The sequence below is a fragment of the Cryptotermes secundus genome, unplaced genomic scaffold, assembly GCF_002891405.2.
Source record: "Cryptotermes secundus unplaced genomic scaffold, Csec_1.0 scaffold704, whole genome shotgun sequence".
NCBI lineage: Eukaryota > Metazoa > Arthropoda > Insecta > Blattodea > Kalotermitidae > Cryptotermes > Cryptotermes secundus.
In genome coordinates, this window is record NW_019731232.1 from 355,370 (window position 1) to 370,262 (window position 14,893).

General features: G+C 36.9%; 1 protein-coding gene across 11 annotated transcripts in view; it reads left to right on the top strand.

Moving 5' to 3' along the window:
• The window catches only part of LOC111866596 (sodium bicarbonate cotransporter 3), a 239,096-nt gene that overhangs the window by 202,573 nt on the left and 21,630 nt on the right, over nucleotides 1-14,893 (top strand). For all 11 annotated transcript variants that reach the window (XR_004513233.1, XM_023855710.2, XM_033752350.1 and 8 more), the window contains 7 exons: nucleotides 3,926-4,047; nucleotides 5,381-5,566; nucleotides 6,357-6,563; nucleotides 7,651-7,796; nucleotides 8,690-8,953; nucleotides 12,858-13,023; nucleotides 14,302-14,454. Coding sequence is in view for 10 of the 11 variants with exons in the window: in XM_023855710.2 (XP_023711478.1) it covers nucleotides 3,926-4,047; nucleotides 5,381-5,566; nucleotides 6,357-6,563; nucleotides 7,651-7,796; nucleotides 8,690-8,953; nucleotides 12,858-13,023; nucleotides 14,302-14,454 (1,244 nt within the window). In the remaining variant the exon portion in view is untranslated. The remainder of the gene's footprint in view (nucleotides 1-3,925; nucleotides 4,048-5,380; nucleotides 5,567-6,356; nucleotides 6,564-7,650; nucleotides 7,797-8,689; nucleotides 8,954-12,857; nucleotides 13,024-14,301; nucleotides 14,455-14,893) is intronic.

Here is a 14,893-nt window from a genome sequence, read left to right on the forward strand (position 1 = left end):
TAAATTTCAGGCTATAAATTGATTTTTAGAAGCATTACTAACGATAATAAATATTATAAGACGTATATAATTTTTAAATTTAAATTCAACCAGTATTTCGTTTTTTTATATGTTTGGATACATTTTCTGTGATTTCACTTTTTCTTTCTTAACCAAAAGAAAGGGTAAAAATTACAAAATTGATGAACGTGCAATGTCAGGTGAGAAAGATTACAGTTACCAAAGCGATCAATGTAAATTATCAGCATGGAAATTGATGCCCATTCCCAACACTGAGTGTACAAGGGACAAAGCTTTTGATATGTATCTTTTATGTTACACCACATCATTCAGGAAGGCAGGTACCACATTAACAAGGGTATACTTGTATTGGGCCCTTTGTAGTTTAGCCCTTATAATACCAAGATTTATTGCATCAGCAGGAAAACAATTGCATGAAATTTTAGCATCATTCATGTTAATTCTCAGCATTTGATATGACTTTCATTAGTAACTATATATTTATTTGTATATATCAGCAAGAAACTGTAACCTAAGTAGTGGACATAGAAAATATTTATTCTTGAAGATTGTATCATAGCAACCACTGATGCAGACCAGATATTGTCAGATTATCTGTGGTTTTCGTTAGTCTCCAAGCAGCTGCAGAGACAAGACCTTAAAATAGGCCATGATTGCCTCTGCCACATTATTTCATTTTTTTGGCACTATAGAAACTCTGCAGTTGACATCATGCCATTAAAATGAACTAACATTTAAAAAAGTCTGCTTATATTTAAGTCTTGTAATGCTATTTCTACTAGATCTTCTCTTAGTCCATGGATTTCTTTCTGTCTTCTGAAACTGGAGAATTGAAATCAAATCTAAGATTTTGGACTAAGTTCCATATAATTACCACAAGACTTTCTTGTAGGTACACTGCATGTCTTTCCTCTACAAATAAACTCCTTTGATGTAATGTGCCAATCATCAGAGTGCCTTACATCACGTGTACAGCTCAACTTTCTGCAGCTATCAAAGTTTGCTGTTGGGTTAATGATCTAAGCAGTGTTAGATGGAGAGCAGAAATGTTGAATAATGAATGAAGGAATTGCCTGTGCCCATTTCTCATGGCCAGAAACTTCACATCCCATTTTAAATTAAATATGCTCTGATGGCTAGTGCCGCCATTTACAGTCACTGTAACCTTCTTGGCCCCTACCCACCACAGAAATAATGAAGGAGTTTATTTTTGAGGTGTGGATATCTGTGGAACAGATCTGTGGCTGAACACAGCCTTTCTACCATGGTAGGAACCCAGTCATTAGCAGAGGTGAGGGAAGGAAGAAGCTGTGTGAAATAGTCAACACTGGATCTGGTCAGCCAATCCATGATTCTTTGTCACGGCCTCATTTCTGGGCCACCATGTCCTCTGCATTTGAAGTAGATAACTGCATTGTAGAAAGGAAATATATCCATTACTGTCTCCTTATAGTATAGTTGGAGAGACCATTTTGATGAAGAAGTATGCTTGGCCTGCGAACATACTCAGTTCCCCTCTTCTTGAATGCTTAGCATATTAATGATTATGCTAATTGTGAACATGGTCACCAATTATTTAATGCTCAGTTCTTATGCCATGTTGTTTGTGAAGTGCCATCTAGTGCAACTTCCATCATTATAAATGGATATTTAAAGGAAATGTTGAATTATGTTGTATGTGATGCAGGTTGTGGTTGCCATTGGTTTGTTCAGCTTGCATTTTTGTTGTAACTGTATTGCTTGATTTCTTATTGCATGTGACTTTGTTTTGTATTTTTCTTAAATATATTATTTATACTTCAGTTAAAGTAGTGTGTAAAACAGTTGGATTAGATATTAAATTAACATATTGGCAGAGAGGTGTCACTGGTTTTACCTTTCCATATGTTACTGTTACTTTCATTTCAGGGCATTGTGTTACTTAATGTACCAGGACAGAAGATGAAATGAAAATTATGGGAACCATTGAATTTTATTAACAACTAACATATTTTGAGTGGTTATGAACATGCACTGTGTTTCTGGAATAAATATTTTTTGTTTGTGGAGGAACATGTGTTTGTCAGATCATTTGTTTTCTCCAAGTCTTGGATGGAACACCTACATGGAAATTTTAAGCATTCACCCTTGTGCTGTTGTTAATATTTTAAAAACGTTATAAATATAATACAGTAAAGAAGTGGGAGGAAAAGGTACTGACAAACAGAGCAGAATTGCTTCATTGAAGTAAATAAATTTTTCAATTGGAATATACAACCGTTTGAACATCAGAGTTAACCTTAAATTTTTGGTATTTTTAGTCTGTAGTTATGCTTGTAAAAACACTAATGAAAGTGTTAATTTGTAATTGGGTATTTTACAGTATACAGACTGAAATATTTCATTCAACATTTTAAAATTAATCTGACTTAAGGATTGTGCAGTAATTAGAACAAATAAGTGCACAAATATATCAATGCTTTTTGCAGCTTTGTAAAATGAATTTTACAATCAACACTTCACATAGCTTCAGCAGCACAGCATGCTTTAAGGCTTTGGGGCTAAGCACAGTGGAGACAAAACATTTGCTATTCTCTTCCTCTGCTCTGGTGGGTTATCATCCTTTTATCATTAACTTTACATTTATATTTATCTTACCATTTTTCTTCCCACTTACAAACTTGCAAAATTTTCTTCAACTTTGAGAATTTTTACAGTGCTACTACTCACATTAATTCCACACTGTGAAACTGGAATATATAGTAGTACTACTTCCTGTTATGTCCTCAGAGATATGTAAGTGGCTATAAAATTGAAAACAGTTTTATTCTGGGGTGGGGGGGAGCCCAGAATGGATTTTGCTGAAACATCTTCAAGTAGGACATTTCCAGATGGTCAGTCACACCATTTCTTATCTCCATGAGCATTTTGTTAGCATTGTACTTGTTTGTTAACTTTGAATTTTGATGGTCTTTACACTGTGTACCCTAAACTTAACCTAATAATTATCTTTTATGTTAGAGCTGTTGAAAGTAAACCATTTGTAGTTAATAGATCCACTACAAAATGTTTGCAATGGCCAGCTGAAAGGACAAAATGCATTTACTGAAATTTTTTAAAACCTTGTTAAACACTTTGGTGTAAGTGAATTCAGTGGGAAGATATTTTATTGGGACCATACATCCATTTGAATATCATATCACAATATGTCTCATAACTTTATAAAGACATCATATTTCAGTAATAAAAAATATATATATTATTTTATTCAGAACTCTGTATCTAAGAAATTTCATATATTTCTGTCTTTTGGTTATTCAGGTCTTCAAAACAAAAACGTTGATATTGTAAAACTGTGCAGTGCAACCAAAATTTAATATTCGCAGTTCTAGGTTATCACTCATCTAATGTACAGCTTCAACGATTTCAAATCAGTAATCTAAGTGTTACCTTCATTTAAGATTTTCCTCAATTTGGTGTTGAAATCCATTGCTCCAACAGAAATTTGAAACAGGATTTTCATTTTATTGGATGGGACAGTTCTTATTATAACACATGACATGGGTTTCTGCACTGTGCAGCTTCTCCATTCACAATGATGAAATGATTAAGAAAATTTAAATTTTTAAAAAATTTCTGCTTGAATTATGTTAATTCTGTAATTTGGAGAGAAGTTTTCAGTCTCCACATGTCATCTAGATTAGACATCTGTGTTATGTAGACCATAGGTACGTCTCACAGAAACTATCTGAAAGAGCCATTTTGAAAAGAATCAGGCTTCTGGATTAAAATAAGAATTTTTCACACTTTTGTCCAGAATTTGATCAAACTTTTCTTTAGAATTGTATCACACTTTTAACTATCCTTCCAGTAATTCTTTCTAAAGAAATTCATTGATATCTGTATTGATTATTTTGTTCTGAAGGATCAGCAAGTGCTCCCAATGCCCAGGGACTGGAACATAGCCACAGTTCAGCATCTTTAAGTCGCAACTTCAGTAGTGGCTCTGCATTAGGAGAATTGAATTGTGAGGGGATCCAGCCCAAGGTAACTAAAAGAAAGCAACAGAAAAGAAGCTGGCATTTAAAATATACAGGGGGACTGGAAATAGACTCTATTGCTTCAAAATCTCACTGTAGTAAATGCAGTAACAGCAAGGTGCATTCAGAAAGTTAATTCCATTTTACTTAACAGTTATTATTGAAAGCACATCTTGTTTCAGAATTATATTTGAAGATCAGTTCTATAAATGTGACTGTTCTGGTTAACTGATATGCACTGTATCCTGTGTAATCAAACAAGTTCTTGATTTGATTAATGATGACCTTTCTAAAGTGTAAGAAAGAAAAAGTTGATTGAAGATGTTACAAAGTGGTAACGTTTATAATGGGGCATAGTGTAGATTTGTAAACCAAGGAGATATGGAGCAAGAAGTTGCAGATGGCCATGTTGTAGGATTTTTTAATTCCTTATTTTTAAAATTATTTGTTCAATGTAATGCTGTTTATTTGAAAGAACATTAGCTGGTCTATGTGAATTCTTGGACTGTGGAATGCATTCAGGATTTTGGTTTTGAGAGACTTTTGCATTGTATGAAGTAGAGAGTTTACAGTGGGCAGCAGTCCTTGGTCACAGTTACAGCAAATTCATTCCCATTTGTTAAAATAACTTTTTTTTTTATTGGATCATAATATAACTGTAAATTTATGGCATTATTTCACCACTGTTGGGAGTTGTACCACTGTTCTGTTTCACTTCCTGACTTATTTTATATACACTAACATTGTAGTCATAGTTCAGTAATCCAGTCATTTGTTCATGTTTTATTTTATTTAGACAAAACTTAATGCATGCATTCATTATAAGCAATACTGTCTCTTATTTAAGAATAATATTGTTTACTAAATGCAATAAGCCGGTCACTGTAGCCTAGCGGTCTAAGGCATGTACTGTCTTCGCTCGCTTGGAAACCGGGATCGTGGGTTCGAATCCCACTCAGGATATGGATGTTTAGTTTGTGTGTGTGCGTTTTTCTGTGTTTGTGTACAGGTAGAGGCCTTGCAACGAGCTGATCACCCACCCAAGGAGTCCTACCGAAAGTGTAAAATCTAGAAAAACCGAAGTGAACGGAGAAGTTCATGGAGGTAGGCCTAGGCCCACTGCGGCTGTGGTGCCAAGGAAAAAAATGCAATAAATGTAATCGTTATGTGAGCCAGTCGATTAACCAAGACAGTGAACCACATTTTGACCACCTCAGTGGATTAGGTATTTTTGTAAATGAAATGGTTTCATGATGGAAGCATTAGACAAACACTAGACCTTAGAATTGTTCATAACAACCACATGTAGTATGCACTAACTTAACTTCCCTTCATTTCAGGGTAACACTCATTTTATGAGAAAAATTCCACCTGGGGCTGAAGCGTCTAACATTCTTGTTGGAGAAGTCGATTTTCTAGAGAAAACCTTCTCAGCATTTATACGACTGAATCATGCAACTTTCTTAGGAGATTTAACAGAAGTTCCTGTCCCTACACGTTTCCTCTTCATATTGCTGGGACCAGCAGTAAGTATGCTAAGAATTAAGTCTTTGGGTTGTGAACTGTAAATGTTGTTACTTTATTATATCAACATTTTAACCTTACTGTAACGGAAGCTCAGTTAATAGCTCATTTAATCCTTTAATGACAAACTTCAAATGTACTTGTGTCCGATTTTTCCACTGGCCCAGCTCCAAAGATACTTGCAACCAATTCTTCTATTCTTCACACCAATGCTGAACACTCCTCCCTTCTTCTTCTGACATTGTTTCCATTTTATATGGGTTCAGTGGACTAAAAGTTTCCAGTCTCCTTTTTCTTCCCACAATCTTTCCTTAAGTACAGTAGATACTGTACTGGGTTACATATTCTTTCAACATTTTAATTTTCCCACATGTTCAAAGAATGTAATGTGAAAATGAGTTTGCGATTTATAAAGGTTAATGTAAAGTTGCCTGTGTTCCTCATTAAGCATCATGCCATGAAGGCATGAGGGGGCGGGGCGGGGGTGAAGTGCAGTTCTACACATTCGTAACCTTGACACTAGATGGAGGTGAGTGGTCAGTTTTGTTTTCTGGTCACTTTGCCCTCAGAGAAAGAATCCTGAATTCATTTGACGGGAGGCTGGGTAGGCCTTAGCACCAGTATGGATGCTGAGAAGAGAAAATCCCTAGAGCTTATCAGGAATTGAACCATGATTCTTTGTTCATCTCTCAAATAGCCTAACCTCTACACAAATTTTGGTATTACAACTTCTTCGCTTGTATGGAGCAAAAGGAGTGGCTTAATGTGGTTTTCACAACATGCTGTTCCCAGGGTGGACTGGCAAACTTCCATGAAGTGGGTCGTGCCATGGCTACACTCATGTCAGATGAAGTATTTCATGATGTTGCATACAAAGCCCGCAACCGCAATCATCTGCTATCAGCAATAGATGAATTTCTGGATGCAGTAACAGTGCTTCCTCCAGGAGAATGGGACCCTACCATAAGGATAGAGCCTCCAGCAGCAGTCCCTTCTCAGGTACTTACACAGGATTTACTTTCAACTCACAGACAGAGAGGGTCTGAAAATGTTTCCCATATTTGCCCAGATATGAGAGAAAGTAACTGAAAAATGTTTTTGCAATTTTAACTCTGAGTCACATTCTTTTGTAATGGCAAATAGTGTCTGACCACTCTGTGTTGTGGCACTGGAGGCACATTCAGTAATGTTGTATTCTACTCACTGCTGTTCATAATCTGCTTTGCTTTCATACAGCAAGTATATGTGAACCTTCTGATGTTATTGATAGCACTACACACTAAAATTGTGAATTTTCTGTGTTACTGGTTACATAAACACCCATCTGGTGAGGAATTTTCCTCAGTTTGTATAGTAAAGCTTGAAAATGGTGCTCCTGTTCATTAAGGCTGCTTTTTTTGGGAGAGACAAGAAATGCATACAACATTTTGGCCATAGAACTTGAAGGGAAGAGACTATTTGGAGTACATAAGTGGGAGGATATTAGTTAATCAACTGTAGTACCCTTGCCTCCTGGTGGAGTTTATCTTTTTTATTTTCATGTACATATTGAATGAAAAACAGTACTCTTTGACAATGTGTAGTCTGAGCTACTGACGATCATTACATAAACCACATATAACTTTATGTTTGTACAAAATCTGTATTTAGCATTTGGTTTGGTGACAATAGCTAATTAAATATTTTGGCAAGGAATGTGAAATTTTGTATGGAGATGGATAATAAACATGCTCAGAAGTCCTATATGAGACATTGTAGATGTTAACAGATAAAAATGTGGCAGAGATGCAAGAGTTTCAGGTTATACCTGACAAATTTAATATACATTGAGACTCTCCCAATGGCAATTATGCACACAACAGGGTCAGTAAATTGTTCTTAATGTAATATCACCATGTAGACTTGAAGCATTTTAAGGAAAGTAGTTATATATTATTATTATTATTTTGGTGTTCTTTCTATTTCAAAATTTCCAGCTATGAAGCAAACAATGTCATCCAAGAATCTGTTTGTTACAAAATTACAACTGCACATTAATTTTACTTAAAAAAAAGATTTATATTAATAAATAACATATTACGTGCAGGATCAGAGAAAGCGGCCACCTGAGAAACAAAAGGACGAACCTGATGAAGAAGAAGATGAACAGAAGCTGAGAGAAGAGTCAGGACTATCAAGATCAGGAAGGCTGTTTGGTGGCCTCATTAATGATATTAAGAGGAAGTCTCCTTGGTAAGGAGTGAATTTTGGCTTGAGAAACTGTCCTCATGGAGGTTGTTTTGTTTTTATTTTTTTGTTTCTCTGTGCCATAAAACTATGCCTATAGGATATTGATGGGGAAGCCAGAAGGAAGGAGACCAATGGGAAGAACAAGGCGTAGGTGGGTGAAAAATATTAAAATTGATCTTAGAGAGATAGGATAGGATGGGATGTTATGGATTGGATTGGTCTGGCTTAGGATAGGGACCAGTGGAGAGTTCTTGTGAACACAGTAATGAACCTTCGGGTTCCATAAAATGCTGGGAAATTCTTGAGCAGCTGCAGAATTGGCAGCTCTTCTAGAAGGGCTCAGCTCCCTGAGTAAGTAAGTAAGTAAGTGCCATAAACTTGTACCTGACAGGTCACTGTTCACATTCAGATACTTGCTACCCTACATATAAGCCAAGTAACAACACAATTCTAGCCCTTGTCTAGTATGAAGATGGAATCTGTTGTTAGCCTACTTTCCCTTTCTTATAAGGAAAGGTATCCACATGTCTCCTCCATTAATTTTTAATGAGTTAACAGATTTTCATGAAACTTGGTGTGAATCATCATGCATACTACTGGAAGCTAACCCCACTGTAGTACTTCTTAATTCCCTGCCATTAAGTTGGAAGAATCCGACAATCCTTTGTCTAGTTCAGTCACAGAATTTCAGATAGGAGGCAGAATTGATTAGCTCATGGCCTAAAGAATTGCAAATAAATATTACTCAGATTATGCCAATGTCCTGTTTTAAGTTACACTGTCATAATTATGCAGTGGACAGAACTCAAATTATTATATCTATTCATTGTTTCTCATTTGATCTTTTATATGTTTGAAATAGTTACTATAGATATGTTCCCATGTTCACTGTTCAGGTACTGGTCAGACTTCAAGGATGCGCTAGCTCTGCAGTGCATAGCTTCCTGGATCTTCTTGTACTTCGCTTGCCTGTCACCTATTATTACATTTGGTGGTCTCTTAGGCCATGCAACAGGCAATAACATGGCTGCTATGGAGTCCCTTGTATCTGGTTTTGTGTGTGGTATAGGCTATGGCTTCTTCTCTGGACAACCACTAACCATCCTAGGATCTACAGGTCCAGTTCTAGTGTTTGAGACCATCATGTATGACTTTTGCCAGTGAGTATGTTGATGCAGCGGTAATGTCATGTGATATTTTGCATTAAGAGGAATGGAAAGACGTGCTTCAATTCAGAATGCATTTTCAAATGTATTCTATGCAATTTTATGGCTCCAACATCTTCGACAATACAATATTATCTATTTGATATTGTAAATCTAATCACACTACAGAAATCCCACTTTATATGTTAATTAATTAATTAAGCACAGGGACTACTTTACCTTTCACCTTACATATAAAGCACAATGCCATTAAGCTTTAACGTCTGAAGTGTCCCAATCGGGCCAGTGATGAGTATGATCGTCGTGGCCAAAGTACCCCAATTTGGCCAGTCAGGCATTTAAACTCCGCTAGTGGAAGCGTGCGCACACGCCACTAGTAGAAGCGCATGCACAGTCCTAAATATTTATTTTTAATGTAGTAATTACCTGACAGACTTGAGTAAAACCATAATAGAGGTGTGGGATTGTCGACATTCTAAATGACAACCACGTAGAACTATAACAATTGTATAAATTGAATGTACAGAAAAGCTGCGAAGCCATGTGGAATGTTCAAAAGTTGGCTGGCTCTTAAAAGGGCAGTTTGTTCCACCGTGAGTGCGCTGGTAGAATTTGCTCCTTTGTAGTAGATCAAGTCTTTACGGCCATTCAGCTGGTTTGTCTGGCCGGTGATGTGGTGCTGTGTGCGCCGATAGGAACAGCTGCCTACGGTGTGGGCTGGAGAGTTGCGGCATCTACGTTAGCTGTCTGGTCGCAGAGCGTGGTTGCTGGAGAGTTGCAGCACCTACGTTAGTTGCCTGGTCGCAGAGCGAGGTTGCTGGAGTGTTGTGGCAACTATGTTAGCAGCCTTGTCGCAGAGCGTAGTTGCTGGAGAGTTGCAGCAGCTACGTTAGCTGCCTGGTCACAGTGAAGAGCTGATGACTCTGATGACTAATCGCTCTGAACTGAATGTGATCACTGATGATTGTGAGCTTTGGGCTCCGCCTTTTATACCATGCTTGATGGGCGGAGCGAAACTTGCAGTTGTGATTGTGAGTGCTGATTGGCTAGCGCATGTGATGATCTACAAGTGGGTTGGACATCGAGTGCTATATAAATACGAGCGTTGGCAGCAATGTGATTGGTTAGCACACGTGATAATCTACAGGTGGGTTGGACATTGAGTGCTGTATAAATACGAGCATCGGCAGCAATGTGCGGCAATGTGATATTGACGTAGGAGTGAGTGCTGTCTGTTAGACTGGCGAAACCGCGTTAGTATGTGGGATGTTCCCACAGAGGAATTAAAATGATACCTAAGTGAATAACAACAAAAAAGAATATACACATGAGTTACAACCAAACTCATCTATGAGCCAAGTACTTTTATTGCACATTCTACAGATTAATGTGTTAAAAATATATAGTGTAAAATGCGATTTACATACCTTTTTTTATTGTTATCTGCTTGATGTATATATAAGCTGAAATGAAATTACAGCATTTGATTTCACTACAAATGCACAGAAAACAGATCGAACTCTGTATCTCAGCCACACTGTAGCTGTCTGTTCACAACCCTAGAAGGGACAGTAATCTCTTGCAGCTACAACGGAAGGTCTTAGCACTGAAGAAGGGACTTGAATAGCCATGCTTTCATTCTTCGGTCCTTTAGTCAAATGATTTGAAAATCTGAAGTGTATATATAACAAAGACGTGAAACTTGCCAGCAGAAGACCAAATGATTTTATTGCTTGCATCTGTTTTATGACACCAGGGACTGCTAAAATATGTCAATTGTTACAAGCAGGACTGATTTTATAATGCAGAACAACTCTGTGAGGAACTGGGAAACCATTTTTACAGTAGGCATCAGAATTGAAAGAAAAAAATTGAAAATAGAGTATATCTCTTTGTATAAAAATTTTCAAATTTTCCATTATAATATGCGACACTATGTTCTTTGCTGATACAAACAAAGTTAATTCCATCCATTTATCATAAAAATTGTGTTAGATACAACATTTTTAAACACAATGCTTAAAATTGTTTAAGCGTCCTAACAGGAAGGGACATTTTAAATGGAGAGCAGCAATGGGCATTTAAACGCGCACCAGCAGGGGGCATTTAAATAAACTGTGACCAGCTCAAGCTTACCACCATTTCAGAAGTCCAGTGTTTAAAGGTTAAGACATATGGGTAGTGGATGTATACCTTCACCCTTCTAGACCTTGGCACTAGATGGTGGTGAGTGGTCAGAATCACACTCCAGCTGCTTCATATATGGGGAAAGGGTCCCTCATACCCATTGTATAGGAGGCTGGAAGGGCCCTGGAGCCAGTTTGGACACTGGAGAAGAGAAAAATCTCTTGCCCCTGATTGGAATCGAACCTTGCCTATCCAGCCTGTGGCCCATTGCTATACTGACTGAGCTGAGTGTTTTCGTTAAGTTTTGTACATATGATAAATTTTCAAAAAAAATAAACACAAGTCATCAAGTCTGCAAAGTTCTCTTTAAACCTTAGTATTCAAATCTTCATATTAGTTCTGTCATGTTTCTTTCATGTGGCATAGCTTCCAATCCATCACACCCACAGTCCAAATGACTGCATGATCACACATATCACATGACAAGTAAAAAAACTGGGAATGTTCTTCCCTGAATTGTGTCAAATATCATGTCTTTTTGTGTAAGTAAATTCTAAAGCATTCTGATGAAGGTATATTACCCTTACTATTAGTGAGTTGTGGATTTCTTCATTGTCTGGCATTCTGAAATAACGTGGTCTAGAAACTGGAAGGGTGTGTGTCCTCAGGAGGAAGGCCGGGGAAGCCACTTACTCAGTTGGGTCCATTAGAAAGAGCTAATTCAGTCAATGGGTGCAGTTGAGTAGGTGCTTCCCCCCCATTCAGCCTGAGAGTGGGAACAGATCCAATTTCTGAAATGCTGTGTTCTCTTTCAATACTAGACCATGGAAAGTCCAGAAAATAATCCACAATCTTCCTGCATGCATCTAAAGATCCGATACTACTGTCGATTTTAGACTTTAATAACAATATATTTCACTCCTTTCTTCTTTCATACTTATGAATGGAATTTATGAGATATACTTGTATATTGACTTCTTTGTTAATGTAAAAACAAAAATGAGAGAGGTGAATTATACGATGGAATATGAATATTATAACATATACAGTTAAAAATATTGTATACAGAAGTCATATCATTTGAATTATAAGGAAAGCATGTAAATGGGCAGATTATAGATCTTGTGGCCCTGACCTTCTTAAGGTTAAAGTTACAGTTAGTTGTAGTTAGAAACGATTATCTATAGTTACACATTACAAAAAATACAGTGTCCCACTTATTTTGTTGATCGTTCAGCAGTGTAAACCATTAGAGGTTCATAGTACATACACTTACTGAACATTTTTACATATGCAATGAATATCAGCTTTGAGTTTGGAAAATTCCTGGTTTGAATTTTAGGGCTGATAATTTTGGTAGATTTATCATTGTTGTCACAGAGCATCCTGAAAAATGTTTGTTTAATATTTTTAATATAGACAATGAAAAAAGAATACTGTTTCTTGGGATGTGATACCACATAGTTCAGTAGAAATTCAATAACTTTTGGAGGCAATACATTCTTATAAAATGTCAGTGATCTTCTACCATACTAAATGTCATCACATCCCAGGAAATAAAATTCCTTGAAGTTGCTGTTAGGAGAACCTAAAATCCAACATAGACCATGAATGATTTCTCTAAGTATTGCCCAATTTTAAGATCATTGATTTCCTGCAAAATATTTTTATCCCTGCAAACCATGTATAAGATTCTGGTGCTTGAACAAGTGTATGTGTCATGATGTTTTGTCTTGTCCTAATAACGTACCTGTTATTAATTGATTTTCAGATCTAAGGGATGGGATTACATGTCATTTCGTTTTTGGATTGGAATGTGGATTGCAGTGATCCTCATTATTCTGGTGGCTGTAGATGCCAGTGTCTTGGTGTGCTACATCACTCGATTCACAGAAGAAAATTTTGCAACTCTTATAGCTTTTATTTTTATTTATAAAGTAAGTGTATACGTGTTATTTGTAAGTCTCTCTGTGTTAGGACGATTAATGAAGGAGGATTAGTTTGTCCTGCTTTCTTGATTATTGTTGTAGATTCGCTCACTCACTCATGGAGCTGAGCCCCTCTTGAGAAGCTTCCAATTGTGCAGCTATTCCAGAACGTCCCAGCATTTTACGGAACTCGAAGGTTCATTACTGTGTTCACAAGAGCCTGCCACTGGTCCCTATCCTGAGCCAGATCAATCCAATCCATACCATCTCGTGTGTCTCTCTGAGATCCATTTTAATATTGTCCACCCACCTATGCCTTGGTCTTTCCAGTGGTCTCCTTCCTTCTGGCTTACCCACCCATATCCTATATTCAGTTCTCCTCTCCCCCATTTGTGCCACATACTCTTATACTTTTTATATAATAATATATATATATATTGTGACATGTCGACCCCTACCTCCCCAGCTGCACGTAGCGGTAACGTAGCGCTCGCGTAATAGGCGAGTAATCACCCCGCATCCTGGTAGCTATGCAACGCGCAACGCGCAGTGACGTCACGAGCGGAGCCGGAGTGAGCCGAGCGGAGCCGACGTTAGCCGAGTCCCCGCGACCTTGAAGTTATGCAAAGCGAATCAACAGCGGTGACGTCACCGAGNTAGCCATTATTTGAAGATTGTTAAATAAACCAATTAACCATCTCTACGGCGTCTTCTGTAACGAAACACGTTACAATATATATATATATATAAAGGTATCAGTTAAAGTAGCTACTGAGAAATTGGCTTGATGATGTGGACAATAATGAGAACTTAGTTCTTTTAGCACTAGCCTCTAACAGCAGAAGATGCTAGAAAGGGTATGCAGTTTTGCTGACTGTACAAGCTTTGAGGAAGAAATGTCAGCCATAGATTTTAGGCCTGATACAATCTTCTTAAATTCATGTTAGTTTAAGGAATTTATATCTAACTATTCTTCTTCTGCAAAGGAAATTTGATTTTTGAAAATTTATAAATTATCTCTGAAGGCTTTATGGCATCTGGATGCTGTATATTGGAAAAAGTTTAAGTTTTCAACAACTGAATTGCCACACACATTGCTAGCACTGGAAGAGAATGTTCTCTAAGACAGATGTTGCCATCATTGGCCATGAATTGAAATGTGAATTAGAAAATGGACAGGTTTTGCTGAGCAAATGTCATTATTCTATGTTTCATGTTGTCATATGCCTGATGAAGCTGCTACAGAGTTTGATATTACTGTGCTGCAATTAATATTCATTGTTTCAGGCTGTTGAGAATGTACTCAGTATTGGAAAGAAGTTTCCTGTCAATACTCATGGTGATACAATACTGAATTATGAATGTTTCTGCACTCCTACCAACAGATCATTTGCTCTTGAAAACGTTAACTGGACATATTTAAAGGAGGATGAATGTCTGGTAAGTTTGTATTGAAGCTATCAGTCCAGAAATATTTTTCAAGGCATGTAATATAGAAGTGAAAGTAGATATAATGGGTGTTATGTTTCTTGTATAGCATTTAACCTTTAACTTACGGACTTTCAAATTGCCGGCAGCCCTCTGCCGCTGGTATTTAAATCACCCTAATTAATTAACATTTAAAAATTCCAGAAAAAAAAATACATATTTTCCGTTCTATGCAACATAGAAATACGAACTAAAAACAGCCTGAAAGACAATAAAATTTTCTACATATACACAAAAGAGCAATTTTTAGAAACGAAAATTAACTGTGATTATTTTGTCATGAAGTACAAATTATATATGTTATGAACTTCCAAAGGACTTACCCATTGTTTTTTCTTCAACCTTGAATCATGGTGATATTGTAAATATAATCACATTATATACAATAATA